Consider the following 17,323-nt stretch of genomic DNA (forward strand, 5'->3'; position numbering starts at 1 on the left):
CATGCACAATTGTCTTTAGGCAGTTTGATATACAAAAGAGATGAACCATTTCAATAAATTTCTACATCAGTATTAATAAAACAAACAAAAAATATTTAAGCAGCATTTGACCACACCTTGGTTAAACCCAACTTTCAGTTTCCTGGGTGCTTATATCTACTCCCCACTGCTCAGGGAAACAATAATCTACTTTGTGTCTCTACATATGAGCCTATTATGAACAATTACTAGTAATTAAATTAAACAGTACGATGTGGACTTTTATCACTGATTTTTTAATTTAGTATACTTTTAAAAACTTTTTCATACTCTTAATGGATGAGAAATTATATATATTTATAATGTACAACATGATGTTTTGGTATATGTATACATTGTGAAATGGCTAAATCAAACTAATTAATCTATGCATTATCTCACATAGTTATTATTTTTGTGGTGAACAAAAAAAATCTATTCTCTCAGCTCTTTTCAAGAATACATTGTTATAGTTATCGTAACCATGTTGTACACTAGATCTAATAATTCTCTTCAACTTATTTATTCAATCTAACTGAAATGTTGTGTCCTTTGATTCACATCTCTCCAACAACTCCCCTCATCAGCCCCTGATAACCACCATTCTACTCTCCACTCCATGAACTGAACTTTTTTAGATTCCACATATAATTGAGATCATGCAGTATTTGCTTTTCCGTGCCTGGCTTACTTCACTCAACATAATGGCCTCCAGGTTCATCCATGTCACAAATGACAGGATTTCCTTCTGTTTTAAGACTGAATAGTATTTCATTGTGTATTTATCACATTTTCTTTATCCATTCATTTGTTGATGGACACAGGTTCAGTCCATATCTTGGCTATTGTGAATAATGCCACAATGAACATGAAACTGCAGATAATTTTTTGACATAGAGATTTCAACTCTTTACAATATATACCCAGCAGTGGAATTACAGAATCATATGATAGTTATATTTTTAATTTTTGGAAGAAACTTCATAATGTTTATCATAATGGCTGTACTAATTTACACTCTCACCAACTGTTGAGTTTTCCTTTATCCACATACAGAAATAAGGATGCTTTTGATGCATGAAACTTGAAATCAGAAGGTTAGAGGAATAAAAGGACCAGATAAGTAATAATCAAGGTTTGATTATCACTTGATAATCCAATGTTAAGGAATTAATGTCAAGGAAACAAGAAATGTAGAATAATATAAAATAAAGGGTGAATAGCATTAAGAAGGTAGGTCAACAGTGTCAAACTTCACATGTTACTGGCCTTGAGTTCACAGAGGTCACAGCAAAGGAAACAATCAATGAAATGAAAGGCAACCTGAGGAATGGGCAAAATATTTGCAAATTACATAGGTGATATGAGGATAATAGTTAAAATATATTAGTCTATTTTCATGCTGCTGATAAAGACACACCCAAGACTGGGTACTTTATAAAGAAAAATCTTTTTAATGGACACACAGCTCCATGTGGCTGGGGAGGCCTCACTATCATGGTGGAAGGTAAAAGATATGTCTTACATGGTGGTAAGCCAGAGAGAACATGTGCAGGGGAACTTCCCTTTATAAAACCATCAGATCTCATGAGACTCATTCATTATCACGAGGACAGCATGGGAAAAACCAGTCCACATGATTCAATTACCTCCCACCAGGTCCCACCCATGACCCATGGGAATTATGGGAGCTACAATTCAAGATGAGATTTGGGTGGGGACACAGCCAAACCATATCATAAAATATAAGGAAAACAATTCAACAGAAAAAAAAAAAAAAAAAACAGACATTAAAATCCAGATATCCCTATAAAAAAATGGGCAAAGGACTAGGTTTTGATTTTGAAGGTAAGAGATGGCACTGAAAAATTTCAGCCAGACATGAAAAGATAAGAGTTTCCTTTAGAATATTAATTCCATTTGCAATCTAGCAAAGAAAGAAGAGGAAAACCAAGGCACATATTTATCAGGGTTACAAAAAAAAAAAAAAAAGAGTAAACCCAGAGAATTTACACACTTCTGTAGTCCCCTCTAAAACTCAATTCAGGCACTTATAATGGGTAGATATTTGAAGCTTCTTTTGAGGATCCTATTGAGCAAATAACTATTTGTAGATAATTGTAGGAGTGAGTGGAAAATGTTATTTAAAGATTGGTTTAAACAAACCAAGTGAGGATGGAAGAGTATAATGCTTCATAAAAAATAAGGATATAGGCCAGGCACAGTGGCTCATGCCTGTAATCCAATCACTTTGGGAGGCGAAGGTGGGTGGATAACTTGAGGCCAGGAGTTTGATACCAGCCTGGCCAACATGGTGGAACCCCATCTCTACAAAAAATATAAAAAGTAGCTGGGCGTGGTGGCACATGCCTATAATCCCAGCTACTTGGGAGGCTGAGACACAAGATTCACTTGAACCCAGGAGGTGGAGGTTGCAGTGAGCCGAGATCATACCACTGCCCTCCAACTTGAGCAACAGACCAAAAAAAAAAAAAAAAAAAAACTTAAAATAAAAACTAAATAAGTAAAAGGATGTAAACAATTATGCATTCCTTAATATTTCCACTATTATTCACACTGGTAAATGATAGGCTACACTTCTGAAATTTTGTTTTGCCTACAGATTTCACATTAAAATTTTAAAAGATGTTTGTAAATATTTTTGAAAACACCTTTTATTATCATGCACAATTTTTTCAATGAAAAGCACATGACTCAAATAAGTAGATTTTAATGTGCTTCATAGTTATATAAATATAAGACTTATTTCATCCTAATTCAACTTTATAATTGAAATGATATTTAAAAGCTGTTGGACTAATAATAGGTAGGATTGTAAACATCTTATGTGACATTGTTTCATCTGATTAAGTAAAATTAAATGTTTAAAAAATTGTTTGTAATTATTATAGTTCATGTGATTCACCATATTCAGAAGAAAACATTTTCACACTAAAAATAAATGCTTACCTTAAATGTTAGGGAAGTATTTGTCAAATTAGGCAATGTTATATGTTTTTGTGTCACATTCCCCACTTGACATTCCACAGTAATGTGTTCCAAGGCTGAAGGTTTTTTTCCAACCCCTTTTATGTCAAAGATGTGCTCCATACCATCTACTTCATTTTGTAGAATAAGTTTACCCTATGAGAAACCAGACAAATTTCAGGTCTATAGGAGTCATAGTTAAATGTTAAACAACCTCTGCTATCTTATTAATCTTGTATCTGGTTAATAAAATGAGCTTGTAGAGAGGTGTTAGCCATTGACTTTTTCAATACACAAATAAATGCTTCTACCGAACACATAAAGACAAATTTCTGGTGAAAAGTCATTTATTTCTCATTACCCTCTCTAACTTACAGAATGTATATAGGCATTCTCATACACAGCAATTATATGCATGTCTACTTCCATGTAAAAGAAATATTGTTTTAAGAAAGTATTTTCTGATACACCAATTTCTTTAATGAACAGCAAGGAAAAGTAATTATCTTACTTTGTTCAGCATGTTGTACAAAATTAATTTGAATACTAGTATTCATAGACAAAAATATTGTTATGTTCATGATGTTTATGCTTCATATTAAAACATGTATTAAAGTTTTAAGTAAAAATAGTCAAATACATGGAAAATATTAACTTTTCTGCTAAGAAGTTGTACTATCAACTAAAAGACTAATGTCATACATTAGTTTACTAATGATACTATTAATTAATACTGGGGAAAATATCAATGAGCCCATACCGTAATGACACATTCAAAAATAGGTTTGAATGTGAGAGGATACTGCACAATTTCACCTGGTCCAACATGTAAATCAATAGGTCCGTAAAACCAATCTCCTTCTATAGTAACTTGAAATGTCCATTTATCGTTTGTTTGATTTTTCTAAAGCATGAAAAAGGTACAAAAATATTAGAGGGATGATATTGATGAAATTGAATTACATACGAATTCTTGGTGTTTTTTATAACATGATATATTGTATTTTTAATTGTATTTCCTAGGAATCACCACTGGAAAGTCATATTTGTTAAGAACAAATATCAAAAATGTAAACATAAGGCATAATGATGACTATATGTTCTTTCTATGCCATATAAGAGCATTGCCTAATCGATCTATCAAAGGATTATTTAATATCTAAAGAAATTTCCCTTTATCTCACTTACTAATTGCCACTAAAATGATAAAATGGCCTTAGAGGACACACTTTACTCCTAATTCGAGGTAATAACAGGTATTCTAACTGGTAGATTGCTCACATAGCAAAGATTATATACCTCATCAGAACAAAATTTTGTGCTTCACATTGACTTTTGTCATGTCTTTAATAATTAGACAAACAAATAAACCAAAAAAGGCAATTTATCCCTCTAAAAAGCCAAAGTTCTTTACAATTACCTTACCTTCTTTTACACTATATTGTCACTCCGGCTAATAAGTAACCAAGCTACAGCCAATCATTGTTCTCAGTGCCTATGAACCCATCTTAACCAAGTATTAGATCACAACAGAAATTAGAGTAGAGTGACCTGAGAGTCCATAACTCTGCTTTGTGAAGAAAGAAGGAATTTAATGATACATTAAGGACATTGGAGTTAATTGTTTTAAGCAAAAAGATCCAGCAGAAGTGATTGATGAGATGAGTAACAGAATAACATTTATATTTAGGAAGAGATTCTGACATAAATATGAAGAAATAATTGACAGCAGATAAGACGATCAGAAATTTGTAATGGTTCAAGATGAGACATCTGGAGGACTTTGACACAGTGGCAATATGAATAAAGAAAGGTACCAAAAAAGTTTATACATACTATTGGAATATTCTGAGTAAGGGCTTCAAATGCTGGTGTTTCAAACTCAAATTTGGCCTCTGGTTGTTCTTCATTCACAATACCTTCAACATAATAGGCACGCACATCATACCTTGATTTCAATAAAATTTTACAAGGGTAGCGTCCAGGATGGAGAGGAAGAAATTGCAGAGGAAGTGGTACAGATCCATCTGAAGCTATCAAAATAATTTTAAAACAGTTCATTTAAAATCCTATAAAACCTAAAATTCATCTTGGTAAGCAATATTTAATATTATTATATTAAATTGTACTGCGTAACCTAAAATAGGTTTCGCTGGGATAACACACCACCTCTAAATCTCCAGGGCTTACCATGCAAGCTTATTTATCAATTAGAGTATATATACTGAACTGGTCAGAGAACAGTCTGCTCCTCAAAGTCACTCAGGACTCCCTACTGTGAAAGATACTACCATCTTGCAGTTGTACCATAACAAACATCTCTGTTCTTTGGCTGAGAGGTCAGGGGAAAAGGAATGGCTGGAAGTTTGCTCAAGGACTTTTCAGTTTTCAGCTCAAAATCAATATGCACATTACATTTAACTGGCAAGACCCAGCTACGTGACTCTACCTACTTGAAAGGGGGCTGAGATATAAGGAAATATATGCAATATTAGATGGGCTTTACTGTCTGCCACATTTCTATGACTTAGAGGTGCTCTGTCTCACAGCAATCAAAATAATTTGCAACTTGGCTAGCAGATAGAAATAATTTTTTCATAGTTAATAACCAATGGAACCAGAAAGGGGCATGTGTAATTAACACTTCTCATAACACCCTGTTATAATATTTATCTTAAGTTAATAGCTAATTTTACTTCCTATGCTAGGTGAGCTATCTAGTCTCATTCTTTCCTTTCAGGCAACACCACTTTTTCTCTGAAGGTCACCATTTTCTTAGCTTCCATAAAGTGAGAAAATAGTTATAAAAATTTGGCAACCCAAAAGTAGAATGCAGTATAAGAACATAATACAAATTTCATGGTTAATGCCAAAATATTTAAATAGTCAACGAACAACAAATGATTTTAAAAACGTCTGACGACTAATTCTGTGGAAGGAAGTTCTCTGAAGCCAAGAAAACAAATCAAGCATATCAATCAATGGACCAGACATATATTATGACATTAAATGGCTATAATTTTAATTCTTTTGCAGTGAACACTTCAAATGTGAAAGGTGGCACGTTGTTTTCAAATACAATGAAATTTATATGCCAAGATATGCAAAAGCATTTATATGCAAAAGCATTATATACAAGAACATTAACTACCCTAAATCCTTTATCAAATAAGAGTTTAGGTGTGTGTTATAAATTATACATTATGTAATGTTATATATTATACCTTACATTAATTGAATATTATATAGCATATATTCCATGTCTATGTTGCTATATGTAATACAGTATATATAATGTATAATGTTACATTTAATAGTACTTATTAAAACATGCTGATAATGGATAACATTTGAAATTTGTATTACATCCAACAAGTCCAAGAGCATCAGCTGGTCTGAGGAAAAAACAGTTACTCTCAAAGGCTCTCAGAATGTTATTTTTGTTCCATCCTATTCAAGTATAAACCTAATTTTAGAATACATTTTTTTCTTGGCAAAAAGGACTTCAGGCACATTTTATTATCTGTTGTTAATCGATTAGTTTTATCCTGAGAGAGGTATTTGAGTTGTGGCAATTTCAATAGAACAAATCAGCATGGAAAATTATTTGTTGTTTTAATAACAGGCATAAAGAGAACTTATTTTTTTTCTTGGATGAACAGAATAAAATAAAAATATTGAGAATATGTAATTTAAATAGAATTCTATTAGTTTAGATTTATTTTATTTGAATGAGAATTAAACTGTTCAGAAAATTTTGAGAATTGCCGAATATCTATTGTTTTCATCAAAGATAAAAAACGTCTAGCTCTTTAATACTACACAATCATTGCAATGCACAAGTTCAAGTATAACCTTTCCGTCGAGAGCTTTATGTTATACATTTCTGTTTCCAAAAAAGATGTTCATTTACTAATGATTGCTGAGTCTGAAAGTTAAAGCCAAAGACATTCTTAAGTGTACATTTTCCAACTCATGAAATGTTTATGGGCAACGACCTTAAGGACTACACAATGTCAGCCCCTCTCCCTTACAAATCCAAAAGGAAACCCACTATAATAGTGGAATGTGTGGAAATTACAGTTTTAATTTTGATGATGTATTTATAAATCAATATCTGTTTCATTTTTAAATATCCAAAATAATTGCATTAAGTTGTATCAGAAACATAAGTAGGGGTGATATATATTATAAATAAGAGATTTAAAAACTTCTGGGTTAAGATATTTATTTGACAGTATTTGGGTCCCCGTCAGATGTAAACTAGCAGAGGTAGAAACCATTTTGATCTTCAGAAATTTGGAAATTTTACTGGACACATCGTGCCATCATATCATAATGGGACGTATTTTCTTAAACTTATTTCCAGTTCTGGCCTGTAGCAAATGCCGTCCATGCCTTGACATGTCCCCTTTAAGTATGCCTTAAAGGGCATGGATTTATAGATACCTGTGACTTCCTCCTTAGAAAGTTCTCTCTAAACAAAGAATGGTACTCAGTTCTCACATAGATCATCCAGAAGTGGTAGTAAAAGCCTGCAGGAGCAGTACCAAACCAAAAATTGATCAAAATTGGTAAATAACAAACGAATAAAAAAACCTGTTTTCTGGCCCTTTGGTTAGAAGAACTCTGAGGTGAATTTGACACCAACTTCCAGAGGCCCCCAGTGGGACTGAGTCCCAATTGCCTGCAATGATAACCTGTTAATTAAAACCCCCGGAATTGGTTTCTTCTCTTTGCAGTCTCCCACTCCCCTATCTATGCTTTGAGATCACCTCTCAAACTACTTGCTCTCAAGACCAGATCTCAGGGTCTGCTGTTGGAACTACCCAGCTTAACACATGCCCTAAATCCCAGGATACAGAGGTTCCTGTCCTGTTCTCATGCTTTCTAGGGCCTTACTCTGATCCTCCTCTGGCACTGCCTCTCTGCACATGCAAGAAATACATGGGCCCAATGGGGCAGATCTATATGGATCCCAGCCTTACCCATGGTTCAAGTTCATGAGACGTTCTAATTCACAATCCATAGTTCCTTGATCCTGTTTACAGTGCTTTCACGAGACTCTTCCCTAGGTCAGTCCTCCTGGTAGAAGACTCCTAGACCTGTGCAGTAACTAAGAGGTCACTATTAGGAGGGTATGGACCAAGAGTAAGTGTGTGGGCTGACATATTCACATGTTTAACCATAAGAACCATTAGAGTGCATGTTAGAGTTGAAAGACAGAAGAGAATGGTGTGGGCACCTGAATAGCACCCAGCTACCCTGTGCTGTCATTTTCTAGTGCAAAACTCTGAGGAGTCCAAAAATTCTAAATTCAAACTTGGTCTTCAAGGTTCTTATAAAGTTAGATTTGTTAAAATGTATTTTACATAGAATAATAGAATGTATTCTATTTTGAAATGTGTTAGTTTGATTTGTAAGTTTTTAAAATGTAGACATATGTTATGTGGGCTTCCATTTGTACTCTTGACTTGGGCATAACAAATGTTAGGGACTATCTGGATCTGTCCCTTCCATCCCTACTCAATTCAGATGTAGTTAACCTGTATCTTTTCTTTACAAGTGTGGCAACTGTCAGGATTCTATATTTAAAGATAACTGAATATATGTAAATTTACTGAAAAATTACAATTACTGAAGAAAATAAAGAAACATAAAGAAAGAATTTCTTGAAGACTACATCATTTCATTTAACTTTGGTTATTGTAAGAAATCAGTGCTATCTACAGTTTTTTCAAATAACCCATAAAAATATACTATGTTCAGATCCTAGAATAGGTCATAGTTGGAACAAAAAATCAATACCATTGTTTTGTTCAGCTACAACTGCATAACAAACTACCCAAAAACTTAGTGATTTAAAGCAACAACCATTCATTTGCTCATAATTCTGTGGCCTGAGCTCATTTGGGACAGCTTATCATCTCCACATGGTACTACCTGGATATTTTGACCTGTATATATCCTGGGTATTGACTGTGGTCTTTGGATCTCAGCTGGGAATTCTGTCCTTGAGCACTCTAATGCTGTATGAGATGAGCCCAATCATTTTTCATAGAGTACATAAGAATTACCAGCAGCAAAAAAGAGACTAATGTAAAAGAAGCTATCAAATATCTGCCTCTTTCCCATTCCTAAATGATCCTTTGTCCAAAGCAAGTCACGTGGCCACAACCAGGTCAATGAGCAAAGGGAGACTATACAAAACCTGTGTATAGGCAGATATGATCAACTTGGGCTTTTACTGTAATAATCTACAATGCACTAACTGCAGAGAAAGATACATGTATAAAACTTGTGACCTGAAAAAGATAAAATCAACTGAGAGTTAAAAACCCTCTTTTTTCAGTTTTGGTTCCAATTCTACATTGTGAGACCTTAAGCAAACAACTTAAGGTTTTTTACAAACTCAACTTCTTTTTTTTTTTCCTTTCATTTTTCAACCACAAGTTTATTTTCTAAATTTACTCCATATATTTTTAATACCAGAAAAGGGTTTATTTCCCCCCATGGATACAAGGTAGTCCCTCCCAGATATTTTTGGCATGTGATTTTAAAACTGAAAGCCATCTAAAAATAGTTGTGAAAGCTAAGATATAAGCATTATTTTAATATCCTCCCAACTATTTAAGAACATCGATTTTTTAAACAATTTTTAACTTTATAATTTTTTAAATTTTAGCTTTTATTTTAGATACAGGGAGGTACACATGTTGAATTTTTACATGGGTATATTGGACCCAGGTAGTGGGTATAGTACCCAGTAAGTAGTTTATCAACCCGCACACTCCTCCAAACTTCTTAATCTCTTTCAATGAGTGGGATTTGATTAATAGCTTTCAAAAAATTTTATTTTCTGGCTTAGATGTACTGTGTATGAACAATATTTAACATTGAATTAACATATAAAACAAGGAAACTGGAGATCTGGTTGAAGTAGAATGAGGAGCTAGAAGTCCCCATTTACTTCCATGGCCTCACTATAGATAAGCCAAAGCACTTCAGAAGAATTTTGGGGCTTCATAGAATATAATTTAATTAGCTAATTTATTAGACTTGTTTGTGCCTTAATGGTCATAATTGTATAAAAACACATCAAACATATGGAAGAGATTAAGTAACATAGTAAGTTGAACACTGCCTTCTATAGTTGTTTTTGGTATATTATTAACAAACAGTAGTCAGAGCTTTTAATTCAGAAAATGAATAATCAAGAATGAATAATTATATTTACTACATGTACATACATAATTGTATAATATTTATTATAAGAAAACATGAATAATTATATTTTAGAGAATTTTTTGGCCTATTTGTTAATCACACCACCACTTACTACTAAAAACTCTTAATGTAGGCTTTTTTTCTATTGTATAAGTCAAAAACTTACCTGCTCTCTTAGGCCATTCTCGCATTGCTATAAAGAAATACCTGAGACTGGGAAATTTATTTAACTAAAAAAAAAGTTTAATTTGCTCATGGTTCTGCAAGCTATAAAGGAAGCATGGAAGTATCTGCTTGGTTTCTGGGGAGGACTCAGGAAACTTACAATCATGGCAGAAGACAAAGCAGGAGCAGGCATCTTACATGGCAGCAACACAAGTAAGAGAAGAGAGTAGGGGGAGGTACTATACACTTTTAAACAACTAGACTTCACTAGAACTCACTCACTATCCTGAGTACAGCATCAAGAGCATGGTGCTAAACCATTCATGTGAAACCACCCCTAAGATCTAATCACCTCCTACTAGTTCCCACTTCCAATATGGTGATTACAATTTGAAATGACATTTGAGCAGGGACACAGATCCAAACCATATCACAAGTACAGTGAACTTTTTCCCATTTTAGTTATTATATTTTTGTAGGCACATGAGTATCTGAATCACAAATACTCTAGAAAAGTAAGTGATTGACTGTATGCTAACTACTGCTCATTACTGTTTCTTCTTTAATAAAAATATGAAATGTAGCCATAGACATTAAAAAGAGAATTCAGCAGTTAAAAAATTGACAGTGTTTATTTTGTAAAAAATTTCTATTAGTAGAAATTTTGTTTAATATGGTTCACTCAGAAAAAAAAATTCTAAAATGGACTAGCTGCTTAAATTGTTATATTTATTATAATATTCAATAACATAATAATTTAAAATAATAAAAACCTATACTTACTATTGACAAATTCAATGTTTTAAATATTGGTTAAAATTGATTTTATTATTTAAAAAGAGGTTGAACTACTTTTACTTTTCTATCACCAAGGAGATTTAAAATAATATAATACTTAGGGGGTAAAAGGCAAAGAGTGATAGGAAGAGACAGGGGAAAGGAAAAGGAAAGAAAGGAAGAAAAGAAAAAAGGAGGACAAATCTAAAGGAGAGGGGAAGTAGGAATTGAGGAAGGAAAATGAAAAGTATTTGGAATGCTAAAAGAATGTCATATGACCCTTTTTGCCTGACCAACCTCAAATGCCTGAGAGCACTGGACTTGCCTTCCCATGAAGTTTGTAAGTATCTGCCAGAAGGGCAGACTGGTATGCAGTTCCCTGAATGATTTTACTGAAAAGTTGTTAAGTGCACATTCTCCCAGGTACCCTAAAGCACAGGGAAAGAAGGTCATAGACAGATACCAGAGTGCTGTAGTATGTAAATGGCAAGGATGGCCAATCATTACCAGCACAGCCAAGCTAGCCTTAAGAGCTATAGGAAAACTTACTAATTTTGTTGTTTAAGTCTAGTAGGGCTTTATTAACCTTCTGTCTGCTTGATCTGCCAATTATTGAGAGAGGTCTAATAAGATCTTCCACTGTAATTTAGAATTTGTTCATTTCTCTTTTTACATTAATTGATTTTGGCTTTATACATTTCGAGAATATGCGTTTAGGTATAAATAATTTCAAAGTTTCTTCTCTAAGTTGGACTTTTCCCTTTTTAAATTAAGTAATACATTTATTTACCACAAAGTCTACTTTTTTAAATATTAATATATCTATGCCAGCTATTTTATGATTAGTAAATACTTGGTATAGGTTTTTTGATATTTTACCAGGAAAATTTATACACAGTATAAAGCTACATTTAAATATCACCTTTTATAGTTTAGTCTGTTCATATTTATTGTGATTAATGATATATTTGTGTTTATTTTAACATTCCATTTTGTGCCACACTTTATCCCATTTTATTTTATTCTTTTCTATACTTGAATTCTATTTAATTTATCAAGTTTTGTTTATTTTCATTTATGCCTCTACTGGTTTAGAAATTATACATTCTATACCTATACTTTTCAGTGCCCCAAATATTCAACATCTATACTTCACATAAAAATATCTTACAGTAATTCAACCCTGGTCCCTAAAATGTAAGAACTTTACATGCCTATAATGACAAATCCTTCCTTATAAAGTTGTTGTCTAGTAATTGAGCTCACTTTGTTTTGGTAACACCTGAATCATTTATTCTTATTATTATTTCCACAGTCAAATCCTCATGGGAGTTACCCACATTTACTGATTATTTTAGTAACCATTATTCTTAGATCCCAATTCTCTCTTCTGAATTCAATTTCCTTCACCAATAAGAGGGCTTATGCTTGTTCTTTTACCAAAATCTCTGAGTTTTAAAGGTCTCAAGTTCATTGTTGAATTACAAATGTTTTTATTTCATCTTTACTCATGAGTGATAGTTCACAAGGATATAAAATTCTAGACTGGCAGTTAATTTTCATCAGCACTATAATGCTATTGTCTTTTGGTTTCTAATGTTACTGTTGGTAATTCTGCCTTCAGTATAATTTTTGTTCCTTTAAAAATAATCTGCCATTTTTCTCTCATTGCTTTTTGGAATTTCTCTTATCTTTGCCATTCTATGGTTTCACTATGACCTATCTATCTATGTGTAAATTTAGGTATTCTTCTATTGTCTTCTGGTATTGTAGACATTTTGTTTCTGCTTTTCCTTATTCTCATTTGCTCCTAGTAAGATAAGAAATGTATCTGATTTAGGTGGTCACTTGTAGAGGACCTCATTCCATATTTACTTTACAGCAATCTCTTAGTTCTAACTATGGAGGTAACTCAATATGCAGCCCTTGGGCCCATTTCCTGTATCAAACAAGCATCTACCTATTAAATGTAGGTAGGGTACTTGTTTGGTTGGTTTTTCATGCCCTGGAAGTTTTGTAATGATCTAAAGAAAAATTTACATCTTAAAATATATATATATAACATATACATATATAGGTATACATATAAAAAAAAGGATATATATGTATATCTTCCTGTTAACAGGTTGAGTATTCCTTATCTGAAATGTCTGGGGCCAGAAGTATTTTAGATTTCAGAATTTCTCAGATTTTAGAATACACACATATGCATAATGAGATAACTTAGGGATAGGACCCAAGTCTAAACAGGAAATTCATTTATGCTTCATATACACATTATACACATAGCCTGAAGATAATTTTACATGCTCTTTTAAGAAATTTTATTCATGAAACAAGTTTTGACTGCCTTTTGACTGTGACTTAATATGAGATCAAATGTGAAATTTTCCACCTGTGGCACCATGTTGGTGATCAAAATGTTTCTGATTTTGAGCATTTGGAGTTTTGGAGCGTTCAAATTTTGGATTTCCATGTTGGTTACTCAACCTATAATCAATAATGTGAACCCTGAAAATCTGAGACAGGTCTCAGTTAATTCAGAAAGTTTATTTTGCCAAGGTTGAAGCTGCACGCCTGTGATGTGACATGGTCTCAAGACGTCCTGACAACATGTGCTCAAGGTGGTAGGGGCACAACTTGGTTTTATACATTTTAGGGAGGCATGAGACATCAATCAATATGTGTAAGATGTGCATTGGTTCAGTCTGAAAAGGTGGGTGAAGGTGGGACAACTTGAAGCGGGGAGGGGGCGTCTAGGTCATAGGTAGATAAGAGAAATGGTTGTATTTTTCTGAGTTTCTGATTAGCCTCTCCAAAGGAGGCAATTAGATATGCATTTATCTCAGTGAGCAGAGGAGTTACTTTGAATAGAATGAGAGGTAGGTTTGCCCTAAGCAGTTCCCAGCTTGACTTTTCCCTTTAGCGTAGTGATTTTGGGACCTCACGATTTAGTTTCCTTTCACAATAAACTCTTGCCCCACCAATAACATTACAACCAGAAATATAACCCCAACCGCTTAGGCAACTGAACGGACCCCCTCTGGGCCAAGGGAAACCCGAAACATTGAATTACCAGCCATAATGGAAAGGGAGGTTGGACACGCTTTGCTATATCCTTTCCCTTTTGGAGTTTAGACACAACTGACCATAATTAAGATTAAAATAGGTATCATAAGACTGATGAAACAGACTCTTTGTGTCAATAAGATACCAAATTCCAAACTGACTCTGGTATAGCATCACATGGCAAATAACAAACCCTGAATGAAATAAAATCATTTTACCCCCAAATACATGTCTTTGACATATTTTGAAATGGCCTTGCAAAGCTGTCTTTTGTGGGAGCAATTTTGTATCTGTAGAGAATCTTCATTAATGCATCCAGGCCTTTCCTGATCTAGGAGAGATTAAGCATCTGATACCTTCTAAGGCCTGAAAAAAAGACATTTAGCATCTATTCTCTCTGATGCTTGCTATCTGGAGGCCTCATCTACATAGCAAGAACCTTGGCTTCCACAACTCCATTTATCTTAACTCAAGCATTTCTTTCCAGGACTGCAAGTCTTTAGCTTAACTCTTTAACCCAATTGCCAATGAAAATACCTTTGAATCCTTCTATAACTGTAATAAGCCCTCCCTATCCTCCCATTGAGATGTTTGGCTTTTCTAGGCCAAACCAATGTATACATTATGTGTACTGCCTTATGTCTTTCCCTGTAACTTGTCTCCCTAAAATGTATAAAACCAAACTGTAACTCGACCATCTCAGGCACTTTCTCAAGACCTCCTGAGATTGTTCTCCAGTCTATGATCACTCATGCTGGCTCAGAATAAACCTCTTCAAATATTTCACAGAGTTTGGCTTTTTCATCAACAAAATGCACCACAACTCACTTAGACTCTTCCCATCTCTGCCACCACTACTACCAGATCTTCATGTGAGATTCTATACATTACTGACAGAGTGATGTCCCTCCACATAATCCCCTACAGTTGTGGTAATTTTTGGGAATTCCTCACAGGATACATGTAAATGACTGGGTGCTGTTGAATTTTTGGATTTCTGTAGGCCTTCATGGGTCATTTAATGAAAAATTAGAAGGGGACCTATCAAGGAGTTCTAGCTTGATAGCATTTTAAATAGCAAGTTTTCTATAATTGTCTAAGAAGACAAAATTACCCAAAGAAAACAACTGACGTAAGATCTCACTTTCTAATTAACCCTTCCATACGGAAAGAAGCAAGGGATTGCTGACAGCAAATTAACTTTGTATTCTGCATTTTCATTTCTGAATACCATAAACATTCTCTAATTGTCCTGCATTAAATATAAAATCTGTTTTGAACAGAGTTTATTTTTAAGTTCTTGCAGACTGATTTACTAAGTGTGCAAATTAGTATGAATGAGCTGCTAGCAAGCCAATAATCAGCATGTTCTCTAGGACTTAAAATAATGGAAAAGACTACTGAAATTTCTGATTAAATGCCTCCCTAAATATATAATTGTACAGCATATGTTTACCACTGAAGACCTAACAGAAAGAACAAGCAACTTTTTTAAAGTTCACTTTTTTTTTTTACTTGCCAGCTCTATGTCTATAAATATAAAGCAATGAAAGGCAAAGTGAGTCATTTATCAAACTGAAAATATATTAAAACTATAAGGACAAAGAATATATGCAGTCTTGGATATTACAATTATGTTGAATTCGTTATGTTACATTATTTGACTTAAAGTGTGTTTTTTCAAAACAACATAGAACACAATCAAGTGTCATTGTAGTTTGGTGCATGCAGAGTAGGAGGAAAGAATTTGGATTGGGCAGAAAACCAAAATGTTAGTAGGACATATATTTGTAACTAAACAAAGTACACAGGACATATATTTGCAACTAAACAAAGTACAAACTCTGACTATAAGAAGATAGGTATGGGAGGGCAGCAGGAGAAAGGCATATCTATCAAGTAACAGTTATCACAGGGTTTATCTAAAGTAAGAAGCAAGCTAAAATAAGGCAAGTCGCACAGAGAAAAGAAGAAATGGGTAAGGCTGGTATAAAAGAAGCCAATTCCACAGTTAAAGACCCAGGATCCCAAGTTGAGGGGAAGAGTCCTGTTTGAGGGGCCTAGAGCTATCCAGAACAATGATGGATGGCAGGAAGAGTGTACCAGTACTCAGGGAGGGAGCTGGCGGAAACAAACTAGGCTTTTAAGAAATAAAGTAGAAACCTATGCCTGAGTGCTGGGACAGACATGACAGAAATAAATGTATCGCAAAGATTGATCATGCTGAAACCACCTTTGCAAAAATTATAAATGAGAAAATAATGATAATGAAAGAAATCTTATCTAATGGAGTCCATCTTGCTTCTAACCTCCAAGCCATCATTGTTTACTTCTGGGCATGAGCCAAAATAACTTTGGGAGGAACTTAGTTTATAGTTTAACTTTGAAACAAAGATGGTAACAGCTCTTTCCCCAAACAAATCCCCTTCCCACCTGGGGACAAGACTGCCTTTACAGAACTAACACATTAGACAAAACATTAGAAATTATAGTTTAGGAGTCATGCAACCGGAGGCTGCAAGAGTCTGAGCCTCCCCAAATTGCTCCTGGGGATAACATCACTATTGTAAAGTCCAAGATCAGTGCTTGAGATATTTTGTAGACCCTGTATCCTGGATGGATCAGTTGCCACGAGCCAGATGATAAACTGGCTCATCTGGTCTTGTGGCTTCCACCCAGGAACCGACTTAGTGCAAGAGGATGGCTTTGACCCCCTGTGATTTCATCTCTGACCTGACCAATAAGCAATCCCCACTTCTCCAGCCCCTACCTGACAAATTATCCTTAAAAACTCTGATCCTTGAATTCTTGGGGAGACTGATCTGAGTAATAATAAAACTTGAGTCTCCCATACAGCCAGCTCTGCATAAATTAAACTCAATCTCTATTACAATTCCCCTGTTTTGATAAATTGGCTCTGAATAGGCAGCAGGCAAGGAGAACCCATTGGGTGGTTACAATGCAAATGAGGAGGCAGGGCTAACAGATCCAGCATCAGACTGGTACTCACTATACTGTAAGTATGACATGGGAGACTGGTGGTCAGCACAGACGGGCCTCTGGATCCCACTCCTGAGAT

The 17,323-nt window shown here is 34.2% G+C and overlaps 1 protein-coding gene across 1 annotated transcript in view; it reads right to left on the reverse strand.

Moving 5' to 3' along the window:
- Positions 1 to 17,323, reverse strand: part of CFAP47 (cilia and flagella associated protein 47) — a 434,895-nt gene that overhangs the window by 148,454 nt on the left and 269,118 nt on the right. The window contains exons 46-48 of the mRNA XM_073013816.1: positions 4,843 to 5,039; positions 3,767 to 3,910; positions 2,989 to 3,162 (exon numbers count right to left, since the gene is read on the reverse strand). Coding sequence (XP_072869917.1) covers positions 2,989 to 3,162; positions 3,767 to 3,910; positions 4,843 to 5,039 — 515 coding nt within the window. The remainder of the gene's footprint in view (positions 1 to 2,988; positions 3,163 to 3,766; positions 3,911 to 4,842; positions 5,040 to 17,323) is intronic.

Source organism: Chlorocebus sabaeus, chromosome X (genome assembly GCF_047675955.1).
Source record: "Chlorocebus sabaeus isolate Y175 chromosome X, mChlSab1.0.hap1, whole genome shotgun sequence".
In the NCBI taxonomy this organism is placed as follows: domain Eukaryota; kingdom Metazoa; phylum Chordata; class Mammalia; order Primates; family Cercopithecidae; genus Chlorocebus; species Chlorocebus sabaeus.